Here is a 20,075-nt window from a genome sequence, read left to right as displayed (position 1 = left end):
GAGCAGGACTAGATGTGGGTGAGACTCGACAGGCCACACAGTCTACTCCTGTTCCTATTGTCTAAGTTTTTATAAAATCCATGTTATTCCTGGTAATATGATTCCATGACCCTGATTGGCACACACACCTCAACAGGTTACAAAAAAAATCAGATTCATACCGTAGTCCTCAAACATACGACAAAATTGGTTCCTCAAAATTGTGTCTTAAGGACTTCCGGTTGCGGCGATGCACTGCTAAGCCGCACGTTTTGGCAGCTCCCGTTCTAACGGACTTTTGGGCTCTTTTTGGGAGCCCCAACGGAATTTCTTTTGGACCAAACCCAGTGTGGGGTAACGAAGGAAGGAGTCCCCCCGGGTGTGTATGGAAAAGATCGGTGGTAGTGGCCAGATTGCGAAGGATCCTTTGGAGCAGCGGCAGAGAAGAGAAGGAAGAAGCAAGATGGCGACGGATGGAGCCCAGACGACATGGGGCCCGGACCAGCAGGAATTCCTCCGACGGTGTGTGGAGGAATTAAAGAAGGAGGTGCTGGCACCGATGTTATTGGCAATCGAAGGGCTAAAAGAAACGCAAAAGGCCCAGGCGATAGAGCTCCATGGGGTGAAGGCGAAGGCATCTGAGAACGAGGATGAGATTCTGGGCCTAGCGGTAAAAATGGAGACGCATGAGGCGCTACACAAAAGGTATATCGAAAGGCTCGAAGTCCTGGAGAACAGCTCGAGGAGAAAGAACCTCCGGATTCTGGGTCTCCCCGAGGGAGTGGAGGGAGCTGACCTTGGGGCTTATGTGAGCACGATGCTCCATTCGCTAATGGGCGCTGAGGCCCCCTCGGGCCCCCTAGAGGTGGAAGGGGCTCACCGGGTCCTTGTGAGGAGACCAAAGGCTGGAGAACCACCAAGGGCAATAGTGGTGAGATTTCACCGCTTCACCGACAGAGAGGCGGTTTTGAGCTGGGCCAAGAAGGTACGGAGTAGCAGGTGGGAGAATGCGGTGATACGAGTGTATCAGGACTGGAGCGCGGAGGTGGCGAGAAGGAGAGCGAGTTTTAATCCGGCCAAGGCGGTGCTTCACAAGAAGAAAATAAAGTTTGGGATGCTGCAGCCGGCGCGATTGTGGGGCACGCACCAAGGCAAACATTACTACTTTGAAACGTCGGATGAGGCATGGACCTTCATCCAAGAAGAGAAATTGGACCAGAACTGAGGGACTGATGCTGTGGGGGAGACGACAATGTTGATGTATAGAAATGTAAATTGGGGAATGGGAGGTTCACAGTATCGGGATGATAGACGGGGTTTTTTTCTCTTCTTGACGGGGGGACACTGAGAAATGTGGGGGCCGGTGGAAAAAGGGACTGAGGTGGGGGATGGGGAATGGGGGAGCTGCGCCATGGGGGGCGGGGCCGATCCAGGAAAGCGTGGGGTTTTTCCCGCGCTAGGGAGATGACGGCGGGAAGATAGGCGCAAGAAGGATGAGAGTTCCACACACGGGGGGGTCAAGGAGAGAGCGGGGGAAGCCGGGGTCAGTTGGAGTCAGCTGACTTTTGGAAACATCATGGGGGGAGTAACCATGCTAGATGGGGATCTAGCGGGGGGGTGGGTGGGGGGTCAACTGGGTTGCAGCTGCTGGGAACGAGAGGGAGTTGGCAAGGGAAGAGGTGGTCGGGACGGGAGTGTGCCGCCTGGGGGACGGGTGGGTGCGCGGGACCTGGACGGGGGACTGGCCTAGAATAGGGGATGGCTAATCGGCGGGGGGGGGGGGGCAATCCGGCTGATCATGTGGAATGTGAGAGGCCTAAATGGGCCGATTAAGAGGCCCGAGTGTTCGCGCACTTAAAAGGACTGAAGGCAGACGTGGCCATGCTTCAGGAGACGCATCTGAAAGTGGCGGATCAGGTTAGGTTAAGGAAAGGATGGGTGTGACAGGTGTTCCACTCAGGGTTGGACGCGAAAAATAGAGGGGTGGCGATATTGGTGGGGAAACGGGTGTCGTTCGAGGCTCGGAATATAGTGGTGGACAACGGTGGTAGATATGTGATGGTGAGTGGTAGATTGCAGGAAAAGGAGGTCGTGCTGGTAAATGTATATGCCCCGAACTGGGACGACACGGGATTTATGAAGCGGATGCTGGGACGTATCCTGGACCTGGAGGAGGGAAGCCTGGTAATGGGGGGGGGGGGGGGGGGGGGGGGGGGGGGGATTTCAATACTGTGCTGGATCCAGGGTTAGATCGGTCTAGATCCAGGACTGGAAGAAGGCCGGCAGCGGCCAAGGTGCTCAGGGGGTTCATGGAGCAAATGGGGGGAGTGGATCCGTGGAGATTTGCCAGGCCGTTGGCCAAAGAGTTCTCCTTTTTCTCCCATGTCCATAAGGTATACTCCCGGATAGATTTCTTTGTTTTGAGCAGGGCACTGATTTCGAGGTTGGCAGGAACGGAGTATTCGGCCATAGCCGTTTCAGACCATGCCCCGCACTGGGTGGATCTGGAACTAGGAGAGGAGAGGGAACAGCGCCCACTCTGGCGACTGAATGTGGGACTATTGGCGGTTGACGGGGTCTGTGGAAGGGTGCGGGGATGTATTGAGAGGTACCTGGAGGCCAATGATGACGGTGAGATCCAGGTGGGGGTAGTATGGGAAGCGCTGAAGGCGGTGGTTAGGGGAGAGTTGATCTCCATTAGGGCTTACAAGGAGAAAAAAGAGGGCAAAGAAAGGGAGAGATTAGTGGGGGAGATTTTGAGTGGATAAAAGATATGCGGAGGCCCCGGACGAAGGACTATATAGAGAGAGGCGAAGACTTCAGACGGAGTTTGACCTGCTGACCACAGGGAAGGCAGAGGCACAGTGGAGGAAGGCACAGGGGATGAGATATGAATATGGGGAAAAGGCGAGCCGGCTGCTGGCCCACCAGCTTCGTAAGAGGATAGCGGCGAGGGAAATAGGGGGAGTCAAGGATGAAGCGGGAACTACGGAGCGGAGAGCAGGGAAGGTAAATGAGGTGTTTAAGACCTTTTATGAGAGGCTATATAGGTCCCAACCCCCGGAGGGAAAAGAGGAGATGCAACAGTTTCTGGACCAACTAAGGTTCCCGAGGGTGGAGGAGCAGGAAGTGGCAGGTCTGGGGGCGCCAATTGGGGTGGATGAGGTGACGAAAGGGCTGGGGAACATGCAGGCAGGGAAGGCCCCGGGACCAGACGGGTTCCCGGTGGAATTTTACAGGAAATATGTGGACTTGTTGGCCCCGCTGCTGGCGAGAACCTTTAACGAGGCCAGAGAAGGGGGGACTCTACCCCCGACAATGTCAGAGGCGACGATATCACTAATCCTGAAGCGGGATAAAGATCTGCTGCAATGCGGGTCATATAGGCCTATCTCGCTCCTGAATGTAGACGCCAAGTTGCTGGCAGAAGTGCTAGCGATGAGGATCGAGGATTGTGTCCCGGGGTGGTGCATGAAGACCAGACAGGGTTTGTAAAGGGGAGACAACTGAATGTCAACTTGCGACGGCTGTTGGGGGTGATAATGATGCCCCCAGCGGAGGGGGAGGCAGAGATAGTGGTAGCGATAGATGCAGAGAAGGCATTCGATAGCGTAGAGTGGGAGTATTTATGGGAGGGTTGAGGAAGTTTGGGTTCAGGGAGGGGTTTGTCAGTTGGGTCAAACTCCTCTATGGGGCCCCAGTGGCAAGTGTAGTCATAAATCGGCAGAGATCGGAGTATTTTCGGTTACATGGGGAACAAGGCAGGGGTGCCCCCTGTCCCCATTACTGTTCGAGCTGGCAACTGAACCACTGGCCATAGCGTTGAGGGACTCTAGGAAATGGAGGGGGGTGGTTAGAGGGGGAGATGAACATCGAGTGTCACTCTACGCAGATGACCTACTGCTGTATGTGGCGGATCCTGTGGAGGGGATGACAGAGGTTATGCAGATATTGAGGAAGTTTGGAGATTTTTCGGGATATAGGCTTAATATGGGGAAGAGTGAGCTTTTCGTAGTACACCCCGGGGATCAGGGAAGAGGGATAGACGGCCTGCCGTTAATGAGAGTGGAAAGGAGCTTCCGATATTTGGGGATTCAAGTAGCCAGGAGCTGGGGAACTTTACACAAACTCAATCTGACGTGGCTGGTGGAGCAGATGGAGGAGGATTTCGAGAGGTGGGATATGCTGCCGCTCTCACTGGCAGGCAGAGTGCAGGCGGTAAAGATGATGGTCCTCCCAAGGTTTCTTTTTGTGTTTCAATGTCTCCCCATTTTGATCACTAAGGCCTTTTTTAAGAAAATAGATAGGAGTGTTATGAGTTTCGTGTGGGCAGGGAAGACCCCGAGGGTAAGGAGGGGGGGTTCCTGCAGCGCAGCAGGGACAGAGGGGACTGGCGTTGCCAAATCTGGACGACTATTACTGGGCCGCCAATATGGCGATGGTTTGCAAGTGGATGAGGGAGAGAGAGGGGGGGCGTGGAAGAGGCTGGAGATGGCGTCCTGTAAAGGAACGAGCCTAAAGGCGCTGGTGACGGCGCCGCTACCGTTTTCCCCGAAAAGGTATACCGCAAACCCAGTGGTGGTGGCAACCTTAAGGATCTGGGGGCAATGGAGGCGACATAGGGGGGTGACGGGTGCCTCGGTGTGGTCCCCGATCAGGAATAACCATAGGTTTGTCCCAGGAAGGATGGACGGAGGGTTCCAGAGCTGGCATCGGGCTGGAATTAGGGGATTGAGAGACTTGTTTATTGACGGGGAGTTTGCGAGCCTGGGAGCGCTGGAGGAAAAGTATGAGTTGCCCCCGGGGAATATCTTTAGATATATGCAAGTGAGGGCGTTTACGAGGCAATAGGTGAGGGAATTTCCGCTGCTTCCGACACAGGGGATCCAGGATAGAGTGATTTTGGGGGTATGTGTCGGGGAGGGCAAAGTATCCGAAATATATCAGGAGATGAGAGACGAGGGGGAGACACTGGTAGAGGAGCTAAAAGGAAAATGGGAAGAAGAGCTGGGGGAGGAGATTGAGGAGGGTCTGTGGGCTGATGCCCTAAGTAGGGTAAATTCCTCTTCCTCGTGTGCCAGGCTTAGCCTGATATAATTCAAGGTTCTACACAGAGCACACATGACGGGAGCAAGACTGAGCAGGTTCTTCGGAGTGGAGGACAAGTGTGGGAGGTGCGGGGGAAGCCCGGCGAACCACACACATATGTTCTGGTCGTGTCCGGCACTGGATGAGTACTGGAGGGGAGTGGCAAGAGTGATTTCAAAGGTGGTGAAGGTCCGGGTCAAGCCAGGTTGGGGGTTAGCGATATTTGGGGTAGCGGAAGAGCCGGGAGTGCAGGAGGCGAAAGAGGCCGATATTCTGGCCTTTGCGTCCCTGGTAGCCCGGCGAAGGATCTTACTTATGTGGAAGGAAGCGAAACCCCCCGGCGTGGGGGCCTGGATAAACAACATGGCAGGGTTCATAAAACTGGAACGGATGAAGTTTGCGTTGAGAGGTTCGGTTCAGGGGTTCTCCAGGCGGTGGCAACCGTTCCTTGACTATCTCGCGGAACGTTAAGGGAAAATAGATCGTCAGCAGCAGCAGCCCAGAGGGGGGGGAGAGGGGGCGGGGGGGAGGACTATTTCTTGTTACTTTGCTAGTTTATTTAAATAATGTTACTTATTAGTTATTGTGTTATCTCTTATGTTGATTTGTAAAGAGGAAAAATTGTGTTTGAAAACTTTAACAAAATATATATTTTTTTAAATAAAAAAATTGTGTCTTAAGGCAAAACATCGTAAATTGGAACTGATTTTCCCATAAGAACAAGGTTATAAATCGGGGATTGGTTCCTGAACCAAGGCCCGATACCCAATTTCAGCAAAATAACTCAGAATTTTGGAATTAATCAATTGTAAAAAATGTACTATAGCAATAAATTAATGTTATGAAATATACATTTTAAGAAAAAGTTTGGAATCACAAGATTCACCAAGTAAAAGTGTGACGGAACAGCAACTGAGCGTCTTGAGTCAGGGAGAAGGGTGACACAGAATGTCAATGCACATGTATGAACGTTTGAAGTTGTTCACTGGCGTGGCATTGTAAAGCTGAAACCGACATTGTAAAGTCGAAGCTGGGTGTCAATTTATAAACGTCATGAGTGCCATTCATCGTAACTCAGAAGTCGTAAAGTCGAGGCTGCATATAGGAGGCTGGATTCTCCATCCGTGGATCCTCCGTTTCGCCGACAGCGCATTCACCTCCCCAGATTTCCCGACGGCGTGGGGATGCCCACAGTGGAAAACCCCATTGGCCAGCTGTTGGGATGGAGAGTCTCACTGCTGGCAGGGGTGTGCCGCACCAGAATATGGGTGCAGCGGGACGGCGAATCCCACCCAGGATGTTTACAAAACGTAATTAGAATTTAGGCCAGTTCAAAGTCTCGGAGATCTACAAAGAGTTATTGGACTGGAAGGGGGCCCCAATAGGAGTAGTCAAGCACAAGTGGGAGGAAGAGCTGGGTAGGGAGTTGGAGGCGGTGGGGGAGGCTCTGAGGAGAGTGAACGCATCGTCTTAGTGTGTGACGATTATTCAGTTCAAGGTAGTCCACAGGGCAGTTATGACAGTGGCCACAATGAGTAGATTTTCGAGCGGTTAGAGGATAGATGTGGGGGTGCGCGGGTGGCCCTGCGAACCATGTCCACATGTTTTGGGCCTGTCCGAACCTGGAGGAATTCTGGCAGGGGTTTACTGACGTGATGTCTGAGGTGTTGAGGGTGAAAGTGGTCCCGAGTCCAGAAGTGGCAATCTTTTGAGTATCAGAAGACTCAGGAGTCCAGGGGACGAGAGAGGCCGATGTCTTGGCCTTTTCCTTCCTGGTAACCTGGAGACGGATCTTGTTAGAATGGAGGGACTTGGGGCCCCGAAACCAGGGATTTGGGGGAGCGACCTTGCGGAATTCCTCAGATTGGAAAAGATCAAGTTCGCCTTGAGAGCAACTGTGGAGAGGTTTTCCCGGAGATTGAAGCCATTCGTCGACTACTTCGAAAACAGTTAAGATGTCAGCAGTGAGGTGGGGTTGGTTGGGGGTTAAAAAAGAAGGTAGGGGAGGTGGAGAGTAGCGGCAGGGAGGGGGACGATAGAGTGTTAGATATTTATTTGTTATTTGAATTCCTGTTTGCTTTCTTTTTGGTGTGGTTTTGTTTGATGTGTATATATATATATAAATGCCTTAATAAAAATATTTCAAAAATACGAATTCGGGACAGTTACACTTGGCTGTCTTCAGCCCCTGAGGGATCTAGGGGCTATTGTCACTGTTAACTGTCACGGCCAACAAGAGCAACCTACCTCGTCCAGCAAAGTTTGTCAATTAACTCTTTCATGGTCATGTTATCCCACTCAATTGCATGTTCAGCACTCCATGGTGCATCTGCAGGAATCTAAAAATATTAAATTAATGATCGTTACAATAATGCGGACAATATGGGGCTGAGTTAGCTACTGCCTCTCCACGTCTAAGATTTGGTTAGAGAGAGAGATGAACAAAGGTTTCCTAATTTTCATATATTATCTGTATTATAACATTCTTCTCAATGATATAAATCTTGCCAAGACAAAAAGCAACTGGCCCCCAAATTGCAGCAGGGCAGGAGGGCAAAATCAGAAATCAAGCTTTTGTGGGGCCAGGAATTTCTGGTAGGACCAAGATTCAGCTGGAGAAGTGAATTGGTTCAGTTTCAGAGAGGCTGAAGTGCCTGTCATCACAGTAGCAACCACAGGAAAATGATGAAGCTAGGACAAGATTGTATAACCTTTGCATATCCATTTCCCTTTGAGAATGTATGCAACTGCTTAAAAGGCACAATTTGGCAGGCCATTGCATCAAGGCAGTTGTGGTAGATCAAAGGGAACAAAGATTGTTTATGGCCATATCTTGGGACCCACAGCAAGCTTTGGAAAAATTGACTCACTTCATACGCAGGAAGCCTTCATTACTCTTGGAAATTATTCAATTTCAACACAGTCATTGAGCTAGGACTGACTTCTCAGTGGGAATCATATTTTATATGATCTATATCAGGATTGCCAACTGTGATTAAATGCATTCGTGGAGATATCCCGCATGCCCCAGCCATTAGTCACCCAACACATCTAATTTGTGACTCACTGCCTTCCGATGCCACATGGAATGCAAAAAGATGCATTACCCATTTGGCTGGTGCTTGACACTAAACACCCTTCCCCTTCCCCTCCAATTTTCCATTGACAACCTCATACCTACCTCCCGGATCGCACACAATGATCCCTACTTCGAAAGCCACTCTCTTATTATCCAACACCATCTTCATGTCCAGCCCCGGGTGGAACACCTGCCCCACCAATCCCTTGCTCAGCCTCTTCTGGGGTGGGAGAATCCCTGGGGGCGGCGCGACTCCTGCCCCGCCGCTCCGACGCTGGCTGCCCTATTCTCCGGCTCCGGTTTTCGGGTGGGGGCAGGGTTTACGCCGCGCTGGTCGGGGGCCATATGCAGCGGCCACCCGGCAATTCTCCGGTCGCTGATGGGCCAAGTGGCCATCAGTTCCTGGCCAGTCCCGCCGGCGTGAAATGGACATGGTCCATCACGGTGGGACCTGGCTTGTATGCCGGCTAGGTGAGTCCTCGGGGGTGGGCGCGGGGGGATCCGGCGCCGGCCTAGCCCCGGGAAGTGCGGAGGATTCCGCACCTTCTGGTCGGCCCGACGCTGGAGTGGTTCGCGCCGCTCTTGGCCCCAGCGTCCAAACAGCGTCCAAACACTACCAAACAAAAAACCCAACTCTTCCCCCACGCCTTCCTCCTGGCAGCCCCCCACTTCACTCCCGTTAACTAACCCACCCAGCTAGCCTAGTGGCCCTCCCCAAGGTCTCTGACTTCCCCTCATGCCTCCAATGCACCTCTAACCCCCCAATCCTCCCAACCACCAATAAACAGAGAAACAAAAGGCACACTCACCAAGACCGCTCCCCCTTCGAAATCCACCCAAATTGCACACCCCATGTACCTTACAATAAAGCTCCTTTCCAAAGTTCAATGTCCTCACACTCCTCCCAGTCCATGGTCCCTCATAAAGTCTATCGCCTCCTTGACGAGTCAAACTAAAACTCCTGCTCTTAGCGTGTCAGCCAAAAACAGGCAGGGTACAAAACCCTGAACTTCACCCCTTCTTAAAGAGAGCAGCCGTTTATCTGGTTAAATCCAGCCCTCCGCTTTGCCAGTTCTTCTCCCAGGGTCCTAATTAATCCACAGCTCACTCCCATCCCAGGTGCATTTCCAGATCTGCCTCGCCCACCAGAATTTTTCCTTGTCCAAAAATCGTTGCAGCTTCACCACCATCACACTCGGCGGTTCCCCCACCTGCGGCCTCCTCCTCAGCACCCTGTGCACCGAATCTACCTCAAGGGGCAGGTCGAAAGCCCCCACCCCCCCATCAACCTCTCCAGCACGTTAGCCACTTGGCAGCCTCCGCTCCCTCGGTGCCCTCAGGCATCCCGACAATCCTCAAATTCTGCCTCCTGGAGCGGTTCTCAAGGTCCTCCAATTTCTCTCGTAACCTCTTCTGGCTATTCAACCCCATCCCCAGCTCCGTCTCCAGTCAGGCCAGCCGTTCCTCATGCTCCCTCACCGTCTCCTCCACCTTCTAATATAACAACAATAGTAGCTTATTGTCACAATTATTGGCTCCAATGAAGTTACTGTGAAAAGCCCCTAGTCGCCACATTCCTCCGCCTGTTCAGGGAGGCTGGTACAGGAATTGAACCGGCGCTGCTGGTCTTCTTCTGCATTACAAGCTGTTTAGCCCAGATCGGCAGGCCCTGAGCCTCCTGCCTTTGGTCCACTCTCTCAATCGTCGCCCTGGGCGGCTCCACCACCTTGGTCAAATCCTCCAAAGCCTCTTACCTCGGCTGCTGGAATTTGTTATTCAAAAACTCCACCAGCTGATCCGTTGACCACTGGGCGGGCAGCACTGCCTCCTTGCCCCCCGCCATCTTCACCTGCGGCGCTCCACAAAACTTTCCGGCTCCAGCTGCTCTCTCCTTCTCATGGCACTTCTCACCCGCTGATCCATACACTAGCTTCGCCAGAGCAGTATTACCTTCTCTGGACACTCACACACCGTTTGCCCTTAAATACCATGCCATTTGGGTGGGGTAGGGCCGAAAATATCCAACTTGAGCGGGAGCCACCAAACCCTAACTGGTTGTCAGTCTCTCTCTTTCCCCAATTCCTTAAAGATACCAAAATGAATGGCGGTGCCAGTCCCGCAGAGGACGCCCTCACAGTGCTGGTGGCGGCCTAGGCAGCCAGATGCCGGAGAAGGCAGCAGGGTTGATGCAGGTTGAAGGCGGTACCCCATGTGCAGGGGGCGGCCACACACATTGAAGTTCCGGCCGCCCATCAGACCGAGGAGGAACCCAGAGTGGGACGCCAGCAATGACCCAAGGCGTACAGGCGTTGTTGGGCTTTTGAGATGACGGACAGCATGTGCTGCAAGAGACCCCGTCTCAACCACTGCTTCAAAGGCACCAACAAAGAGATGGTGCTTTTCCTGTGCCATGTCCTCATGGACTTGGCACCCCATGGAGGAAGAGGACACCAGTTAAGATCACTGCAGCCCTGAACATCTAGGCCACCAGTTCATTCCAGGGCTCAAGCGTAGACTTGTGTGGCATTTCACAACCTACAGCCCACAAGTGCATCCGTCAGGTCATGGATGCCCTGTGTGCCAAGGCAGCTGATTGTATAAACATTGAGCTTGACCAAGCCCATCAAGATGCCTAGGCTGCAGGTCTCTCCTCCATAGCTGGAATTCCTCAGGTCCAGTGGGTAATTGATGGCATGCATGTCACTTTGTGTACACCAGGGCATCAGGGAGTACCCTTAATTAACAGGAAGGGGTTCCATTCCCTGAATGTTAACGCGTCTAAGACCCCCACCTCCGGGTGCATGTGTGCACACTTCCCAGGGAGCGTGCATGACAGCTACATACTGGGACACTCGGAGATCCCCAGGATGACAGCTTGGCTCTTGCAGCATAAGGGGTACCCGCTGAGGTCCTGGCTGATGATTTAAGACGCCAGTGCAGAGGCTGAAGACCAAGGCGGAGACCCGAGATAATGAGGCCCATTTTGCCACACGTGCTGTCATTGAGCGGTGCATCAGACTGCTCAAAATGTGGTTCCAATGCCTGGAACGCTCTGGTGGTCCACTACAGTCACCACCCCAGCAGTGTTGGCTTTGGTGCCACGCGTTGTTGGCATTATCTCCTGCGCCCGGAGCCTTTTGGGCTCCTCCAATCAGCTATGCACTCGCTGGAATGTCACTGACATCTTCTCCTGAATCTCATGGCCGTGTCCTGGCATCTGCATCAGCTCTGGGATAACCTTGTCCAGAGGCTCAGCATCTGGCCGGGTCTCAGCAGAGTCCTGGAATCCAGCAGAGCTCCGACTGCGGACTCCCTTGGATGTTCCTGCCTCCACCTGATGTTCATCAACAACTGTGTGGTGTCCACCAGATTGTGCCCCAGAAGCCTGTCCACTAATGACGCCCACCAAGGTGTGTGTTTCTGTGCTGGTGGAAGGTGGGGATGACAGCCGTGAGGCCTCGATGGTAGTCTCCTTGGAGCTCGGGTCCGAGGTGTTCTCTGGATGGCCGAGCCCCATCAGATGGAGATCCTGAGAGACAATGGACATGTGGTCAGTAAGAGGGAAGGATCATTTTGTCTGACATGAACTACTCACTTGAGAAAAGTGATCTGGGTGAAGGGACAGTAGATCTGCACCTCTGCGGCACAGGCCAACATCCCAGTTGGTGACTGCTCTCTCTCCTCAGTCAACCCCACAATCTCCAGGGTCCGTTCCTCATGGAGGGTGAGGACTCGGATCCATTTATTATGGGCTATCTTCTCCTGTGGGGACAAAGAGAGGGCTTTGTGAGCCGTGCGCGGAATGGATCAAGGAGTTTATCGCAGGTGTGGGCAGTGCAACAGGACGTGAAAGGGTTGTGCTGGTGGATGCCAGAGGCTGCTGAGTAACAACACAAAGGTCAGATGTGGGAATGGTGCACGGTGGGGGAGGGGGGGATGGTTGGGAATTTGAGGGTTGGCAGGTGGAATAAATGCCAGGAGAGAGGTGGTAACTTAACCTTGCAGCTCAATGATGGTCATTGTTCTTCTTCCTACATTGTACGGCGGTCCTGCCCACACTGACAGCCGCTATCACTATCGCTCAGGCAGTATTGGTGACCCTGCTGCTGGTCTTCCGACCCCCTCATGGGAACAGGCTGGCCCATCTCTCATCAACGGTGTCAGGAAGCCTGGCCAGGTCAGCATTGTCAAAGCGAGGGGCAGGTCTGTGTGCTGACATACTTGTGTGTTGACGAGGAGTGAGTGGTGAGGGAGTGCTGTAAAGCAGCTCCCCCTTGTTAGTGGTGAGCTGCTGAGACGTGAGTCAGGTGAATCAGACAGCGGATAATGGCGAGAAGCTCATGGGGTTCATTTCCAGTACTAAGTGTCATTAACTATGGGCTGTGGTCTCACCAATCATTCCCAAAATGACACTTAGAAATTTTCCAGTTAAATTGTGCCCCAGATGTCAACCCCAGATCTATGTCAACCAGGTGGCTCTTGGTGAGCCCAGCTCCTAGTTAGTGGGCAGCACAGGTTAGAAGAGCACACCTTTTTATCTTACTGACTACATATCTACAAGAGAGACACAAAATGGAAATATAGACAGGAAAATAAACATATGCGACCTTTCCAACTCAGAATACTCTGGAAAGCAGCTAGCTTGTCACCTTCTTTCCCATTTCATCCAAAGTTCTCCAGAGGTTGTTGTAATCCAAGTACGCAATAGGGTTCCACACAGGAGGAAATGGCCCATTAAACGGGCAAGACCTTCCCTGTAAAAGACAAGAGTAAATGCAACAGAAACTCCTGGATACGTATTCAATACTCAGAGATTGTATTGCACTGGATATGTATCTATTACTCAGACATACCAGTTACTACATTAAATATGTTTATGATACTCAGGGATATACAGTCCTGTGCTGGTTACATACCATTTTACTCAAAGTTACCCATTACTGTGTTGAATAGGTTCTTGTTACTCAAGGATACACCTTGAAGGACTGATTATGTGCCCTACCTTCAGACAGCACCATGCATGTCCATCATGCAAGAGATACACAGCACTCTGCTGGATACATAATTGTTACAAGGGTTGTATATTGATATTGTCACTGGACTAGTAACCTAGAGACCCAGCGTACTGTTCTGGGGACTCGGGTTCAAATCCTACTGTGGTATTTGTTGTCATGCACTTCTTAGCGAACAAAAAGGGATTTATTTAGTGATCTTCAAGAGCAGCAGCATGTTTGCAGCTAGCTCTAAAATATCTCTGCCTCGTAAGGCTCCTCTCTCCGGAGTGGATTCCCCACTCTGAGTCCTGATTGGTCTACCAGGTCCGATGACTCTTACTCTGCTGTGATGCCCTTAAAGGGACAATCACCACACCCACCATGGCAGAATGTGGAATTTGAATCCAATAAATATCTAGAATTAATAATTCTACTGATGATCGTGAAACCATTGCCGATTGTTGTAAAAGCACATCTGGATCATTAATGTCCTCACCTGCTCTGGCCTACACGTGACTCCAGACCCACAGCAAGATGTTTGGATCATAAGTGCCCTCTGAAATGGCCGAGCAAGGCATTCAGTTTAAATCACTCAGGACTGCAGATATATCTACATCACATGAAGTGTATTAGTTCAAGAAGGCAGCTCACCACTATCTTCTCAAGGGCAATTAGGTATGGGCAATAAATTGCAACCTAGCCAGTGATGTCCTCATTCCTTGAATCACTCAAAGAAAAACACTCAGTACAGAATATATTTATTATTCAGAGGTTCTCAAGACATGTAATTGCTATCCAGAGATACATCAGTGGCTGGATTCTCCAGTCCCCCCAGCTGCATGGGCGAAATTCTCCGTTATCGGCGGAAAGTCCGCCGATCGGCGCAAAAAACGGCGCAAATCCCACTTGCGTCACGTCATAAAAATGGGCCGATAGTCTCCGGCCCGAAATGGGCTAGCAGCGACGTGACGGGATCCGCGCTTGCGCAATGGTTCACGCCGTGCAGCGTCATACGCGCTGCACGGCGTGACGGCTCATAAGGCCGCGCAGCTCCCCCCCACCCGACCGGAACACCCGACCGCAACACCCGACTGGATGGCTAGCCGTCGCTCAGCCCCGAGGTTCGAGTCACGCGATGTGGAGGCGCTCCTGGACGCGGTGGAGCAGAGGAGGGACGCCCTGTATCCCGGGCACGGCCGCAGAGTTGCCCCACGCCACAGCCGGCGTCTGTGGAGGGAAGTGGCAGAGGCCGTCACCGCTGTGGCCCTAACACCACGGACAGGCACCCAGTGCCACAAGGTGAACGACCTCGTCAGAGCAGGCAGGGTGAGCCTGCCCGATATCCCCCATATCCCCCCCTCCCCATATCCCCCCTCCCCCATATCCCCCCTCCCCCATATCCCCCCTCCCTCATACCCCCCTCCCCCATATCCCCCTCCCCCATATCCCCCTCCCCCATATCCCCCCTCCCCATACCCCCCTCCCCCATATCCTCCCCTCCCCCATATACCCCCCTCCCCATATACCCCCTCCCCCATATTCCCCTCCCCCATACCCCCCTCCCCCATATCCCCCATATCCCCCCGCCCCCATATCCCCCCCTCCCCCATATCCCCCCCTCCCCCATATCCCCCCTCCCCCATATCCCCCCTCCCCCATATCCCCCATATCCCCCCTCCCCCATATCCCCCCCTCCCCCATATCCCCCCCTCCCCCATATCCCCAAGTGAATCCAGCCCTAACCTTAACCTCTGCAATGCACGCGCAACCGATGGCGTGCATTCCTGCCTAACACTGTTGCCTTTTATCCCTGCCACCACCCCCCCCCCCACAGGAGAAGCGCGCACACAACAATAGGGAGCACGTGAGGACTGGAGGAGGGCCCGCTGATGAGAGGCCACTGACCGTACACGAGGAAAGGGCCCTGGAACTGGCTGGCGGACCTGAGGACCGGGAGGTTGCTGATGCAGAGGTCGGGGCCCCACGAGCAAGTGAGCCACCAACAGCCCGTCCCCATATCCCCCGTCCCCATATCCCCCCTCCCCTATATCCCCCTCCCCCGTATCACCTGATCCCTGCCTGATGTCTAACCATGCATGCTTCATTGTGTATCGCAGGACCAAACGTCCAGGCACCCATCCCCACAGATGCACACCGCCCGCAGGATGCCCCTCGCACACCACGGGAGACGGAGAGACCCGCACCCTCCAGCATGCGACGCCCGCAGGATGCCCCTCGCACACCACGGGAGACGGAGAGACCAGGACCCTCCAGCATGCGACGCCCGCAGGATGCCCCTCGGAGACCACGGGAGACGGAGAGACCCGGACCCTCCAGCATGCGACGCCCGTAAGGATGCCCCTCGCACACCACGGGAGACGGAGAGACCTGGAGCAACAGGGAGATGACACCCCCGTCACGTGCGGGAGCGACCACCCAGCGATGAGGGGGGCAGCCACAGGCCCCCGTCACATCCGAGCCAGGACACCACTACCCAGGACACCACTACCCAGGACACCCCTACCCGGGACACCACTACCCAGGACACCCCTACCCGGGACACCACTACCCAGGACACCCCTACCCGGGACAGCACTACCCGGGACAGCACTACCCGGGACAGCACTACCCGGGACAGCACTACCCAGGACACCCCTACCCGGGAAGACGAAATACCGGACAGTGACACAGAGTGGATGGGTGGAGACGAACCCCCACCCCAAAGTGCCATGGACTCAGAGTGGGACGAAGAGCACGACACAACGCCACTGCTGTCACCAACACGCTCCACCATCGCAGAAACACTCACCACGGTTGGGCACTTTAGTGATGAGGCGTCTGGTACACTCACTGGTGCGCACAACACAGCCGTCCCGGTACAGCAGGTGGAGGTAGGAGCAGCAGAGGGACCGGGCGGTCGGAGGGCAGCCCAGGCCAAGCGAACATTTGCCGCCCAGATGGATCCCGGGTTCCTGCAGTTACCACACCCACACATAGATCCGGTGCAACCACCGACACGGAGACGAGCGAATAGGGTGACGGGTGGCTTACGGCGGCTGCGGTCGCAGGTGGAGGAGTCCACCCGCGTCCAGGAGCTGGGAGTGGTCCCGGTCATGCGTGCCACCCAGGCTGACACCGCACGGGTGGCGTCCGCGGTGGAGGCAATGGGTGCGACGGTGTCAGACATGGGGAACGGTTTGCGAGGCCTGGGGCCTTCCGTGCAGGCGGCGTCTGTGGCCCAGGAAATGGCTGCCCTCTCACAGGAGGCCATGAGCCAGTGCCAGCGCCAGATGGCAGAGGCGCTCAACGCCATAGCCCAGTCTCAGCAGGCCATGGCCCAGTCTCAGCAGGCCATAGCCCAGTCTCTGCAGGCCATGGCCCAGTCTCAGCAGGCCATCGCTGAGGGCATCGGCGCCAGTGGCCATGTGCGAGCCGGCGTCGCACTGTCACAGACAGGGTTCGACAACCCCCTGGGCTCCATGGCTGCAAACCTGCAGACCCCTGTCGATACCAGCACGGGCCTCCAGGACTGGCAGCGCCAGATGTCGGGGGCGCGTCGGATGGCCAGTCCGTTCGCATCCCCCACCCATGTAGAGGCCTGGGGGCCATCGGGCACCCCGAGGGAGGAGGGGGTGGTGTGGTCCGTCCCGGCTCCCTCTGTAGGGGAGGTCCCGGTACACCGCGACACCTCGGACTCCCCCCTTCCGTCCCAGGTGCATCGGGTGGGCAACGGGCAGGACAGGCTGGCAGCTCGCCATCCCAGTCGCCCGGGCCGCAGCCTGGCCCATCTAGGCCAGGACGCCCCAGGAAACGGCCGCCAAAGGGATCCAGTGTCAGAGGGCAGGAATCACAGGAGTCCACCTCCAGTTCTGCTGTACCGTCTGGGAAACCACGTAGACGTAGTCAAAGGGCCCGTAAGGCCAAACAATTAGACACTGAGTAAGTTGGCACGGGTGCAGGGCACAGATGAGTTTTAGGGGCTAGGGCACGTGCATGAACTCCTTTGGTTATTAAAGTCAATGTTACACCTACCGAAGCTGCCTTTGTGCTCTGTCCAAAGTGTGCGGGCGTGTCATGTACGTTGAGCGCAAGTGTGTGTGTGACGGGTGGTCTTACCTCAGCCCCAGGTGAGTCTGCCCCCTTCCCCCTGGGCCGCCATCAACATCCCCCGGGCAGAGGACGGGACCGTGCGCTGCAGTGTCACAGCCGCATGCAGGGATGGTCCGGGTGGATGGTGGTACTGTGGCCATGGTTCAGACATAGTCCAACGATGTAGAGCCAGGAGCTCATCGGAGGCGGGTTGTCATCATCCTCCATGGCCTGCGATAGACACGCGTCCACCCGCAACTGGGTGAGCCCGGCCCGTTGTGCCGCCGGTGGATCGGCAATTGGGGGGGGGTGGTGTGCATGCGGGTGGGATGTCTGGGGTTGGGGAGGGGGGTGAGGGTGCTGGGTGGGTGGATGGGTGGGGGGTGTGGGTGGTCGGCTGTTGTCATGGTGTGCGGTCTGTGGCCATACTACCCGATTCCCACGCCCATCTAGTCAGTGAAGCGGGCGTCTATCAGTCTGTCCCGTGCCCGCTGGGCCAGCCGGTAACGGTGGACAGCCACCCGCCTGTGTCTACCCCGTCTGCCCTGACCATTGCCCCCATCCCCCTCATCTGGGGAGGACTGGGCCTCTTCCTGCTGCTCCTCCACTCCGCCCTCTGCTGGGCTATGTTGTGCAGGACGCAGCACACCACAATGATGCGGCCGACCCTATCTGACCGATACTGGAGGGCGCCCCCAGAGAGGTCCAGGCACCTGAAACGCATCTTCAGCACGCCAAAACACCTCTCGATCACTCCCCTTGTCGCTACATGGGCATCATTGTAGCGGTTCTCCGCCTCATTGCGTGGCCTCCGTATAGGCGTCATCAGCCACGATCGCAATGGGTAGCACCTGTCGCCCAGCAACCAGCCCCTCAGCCGGGGATGGCGTCCCTCGTACATGCCGGGGATGGATGACCGCGACAACACGAATGAGTCGTGTACACTGCCTGGGTGACGGGCGTAGACGTGCAGGATCATCATGCGGTGGTCGCAGACCACCTGTACGTTCATTGAATAGGTCCCCTTCCTATTAGTGAACACGGCCCTGTTATCTGCAGGTGGCCGCACGGCGACGTGCATCCCATCGATCGCGCCCTGGACCATGGGGAACCCGGCAACGGCAGAGAAGCCCACGGCCCGGGCATCTTGGCTGGCCCGGTCTACAGGGAAGCGGATGTAGTGGTGCGCCATGGCATAAAGGGCATCTGTCACTGCCCGGATGCACCGATGCACCGATGTCTGCGATATGCCGGACAGGTCCCCACTCGGTGCCTGGAATGACCCCGTTGCATAAAAGTTCAGGGCCACCGTAACCTTGACGGACACGGGGAGAGGGTGTCCCCCGCCAGTGCCACGCGGTGACAGGTGTGCCAGCAGGTGGCAGATGTGTGCCACGGTTTCCCGGCTCATCCGGAGTCTCCTCCTGCATTCCCGGTCCGTGAGGTCCTGGTATGACTGCCGGGGCCGGTACACACGGGGCGCCCTCGGGTGCCTCCGTTGCCGTGGGGCCGCGACGTCCTCCTCCCCCTCCTCATCCTGTCGGTCAGGTGTCCCTCCAGCCTGGGCGGCTGCCGCCTTCCCCTCTGCGGCAGCCTGCGCCGCCTCTCTGGCACGCTCCTCCTCCTCCTCCTCATCCAGGGCAACATAGACATGAGCGGCTGCCACCACGGCGGCCAACATCGCTGGATGGTCTGAAAACATGACGGCCAGGTGGGGGGGAGGGGAACGACGACATGTCATCATTGCCCATATCCCCTCCTCCCCCCAGCCAGGTGGCATGGACCGCATGGGTCCAACTGTTGGAGGCTGGCACCTGGCCAGGTGGACCAACTCATTTGCCCTCCCATCACCCACCCCAGCACGGACCCCCTCCCAAACCCCCAACCTCCACCCCAGCACGGACCCCCCCCCACCAACCTCCACCCCAGCACGGACCCCCCCCCAACCTCCACCCCGGCACGGACCCCCTCCCCAACCTCCACCCCAGCACGGACCCCCCCCAACCTCCACCCCGGCCGGACCCCCCCCCAACCTCCACCCCAGCACGGACCACCCCCAACCCCCAACCTCCACCCCAGCACGGACCCCCCCCCAACCTCCACCCCAGCACGGACCCCCCCCCCCCCAACCTCCACCCCGGCACGGACCCCCTCCCCAACCTCCACCCCAGCACGGACCCCCCCCAACCCCCAACCTCCACCCCAGCACGGACCCCCCCTCCCAACCTCCACCCCAGCATGGACCCCCCCTCCCAACCTCCACCCCAGCACGGACCCCCCCCCAACCTCCACCCCAGCACGGACCCCCCCCAACCTCCACCCCGGCACGGACCCCCTCCCCAACCGCCACCCCAGCACGGACCCCCCCCAACCCCCAACCTCCACCCCAGCACAGACCCCCCCCAACCTCCACCCCAGCACGGACCCCCCCCAACCTCCACCCCGGCACGGACCCCCTCCCCAACCTCCACCCCAGCACGGACCCCCCCCCCAACCTCCACCCCAGCACGGACCCCCCCCCCCAACCTCTACCCCGGCACGGACCCCCTCCCCAACCTCCACCCCAGCACGGACCCCCCCCAACCCCCAACCTCCACCCCAGCACGGACCTCCCCCAACCCCCAACCTCCACCCCAGCACGGACCCCCCCCAACCTCCACCCCAGCACGGACCCCCCCCCAACCTCCACCCCAGCACGGACCCCCCCCAACCTCCACCCCGGCACGGACCCCCTCCCCAACCTCCACCCCAGCACGGACCCCCCCCAACCCCCAACCTCCACCCCAGCACGGACCCCCCCCCCAACCTCCACCCCAGCACGGACCCCCCCCCGAAACCTCCACCCC

The 20,075-nt window shown here is 56.2% G+C and overlaps 1 protein-coding gene across 2 annotated transcripts in view; it reads right to left on the bottom strand.

Annotated features, from left to right (window-relative positions):
* Window positions 1–20,075, bottom strand: part of LOC140421010 (amine oxidase [flavin-containing]-like) — a 131,122-nt gene that overhangs the window by 64,819 nt on the left and 46,228 nt on the right. For both annotated transcript variants that reach the window (XM_072505280.1, XM_072505281.1), the window contains 2 exons: window positions 12,796–12,900; window positions 7,315–7,406 (listed from right to left, as the gene is read on the bottom strand). In XM_072505280.1, the coding sequence (XP_072361381.1) occupies window positions 7,315–7,406; window positions 12,796–12,900 (197 nt within the window). The remainder of the gene's footprint in view (window positions 1–7,314; window positions 7,407–12,795; window positions 12,901–20,075) is intronic.

This window comes from Scyliorhinus torazame, chromosome 5, assembly GCF_047496885.1.
Source record: "Scyliorhinus torazame isolate Kashiwa2021f chromosome 5, sScyTor2.1, whole genome shotgun sequence".
NCBI classification, from domain to species: Eukaryota; Metazoa; Chordata; class Chondrichthyes; order Carcharhiniformes; family Scyliorhinidae; genus Scyliorhinus; species Scyliorhinus torazame.
Note: the sequence above shows the minus strand (reverse complement) of the source record. Positions and strands in the feature narration are given on the sequence as shown.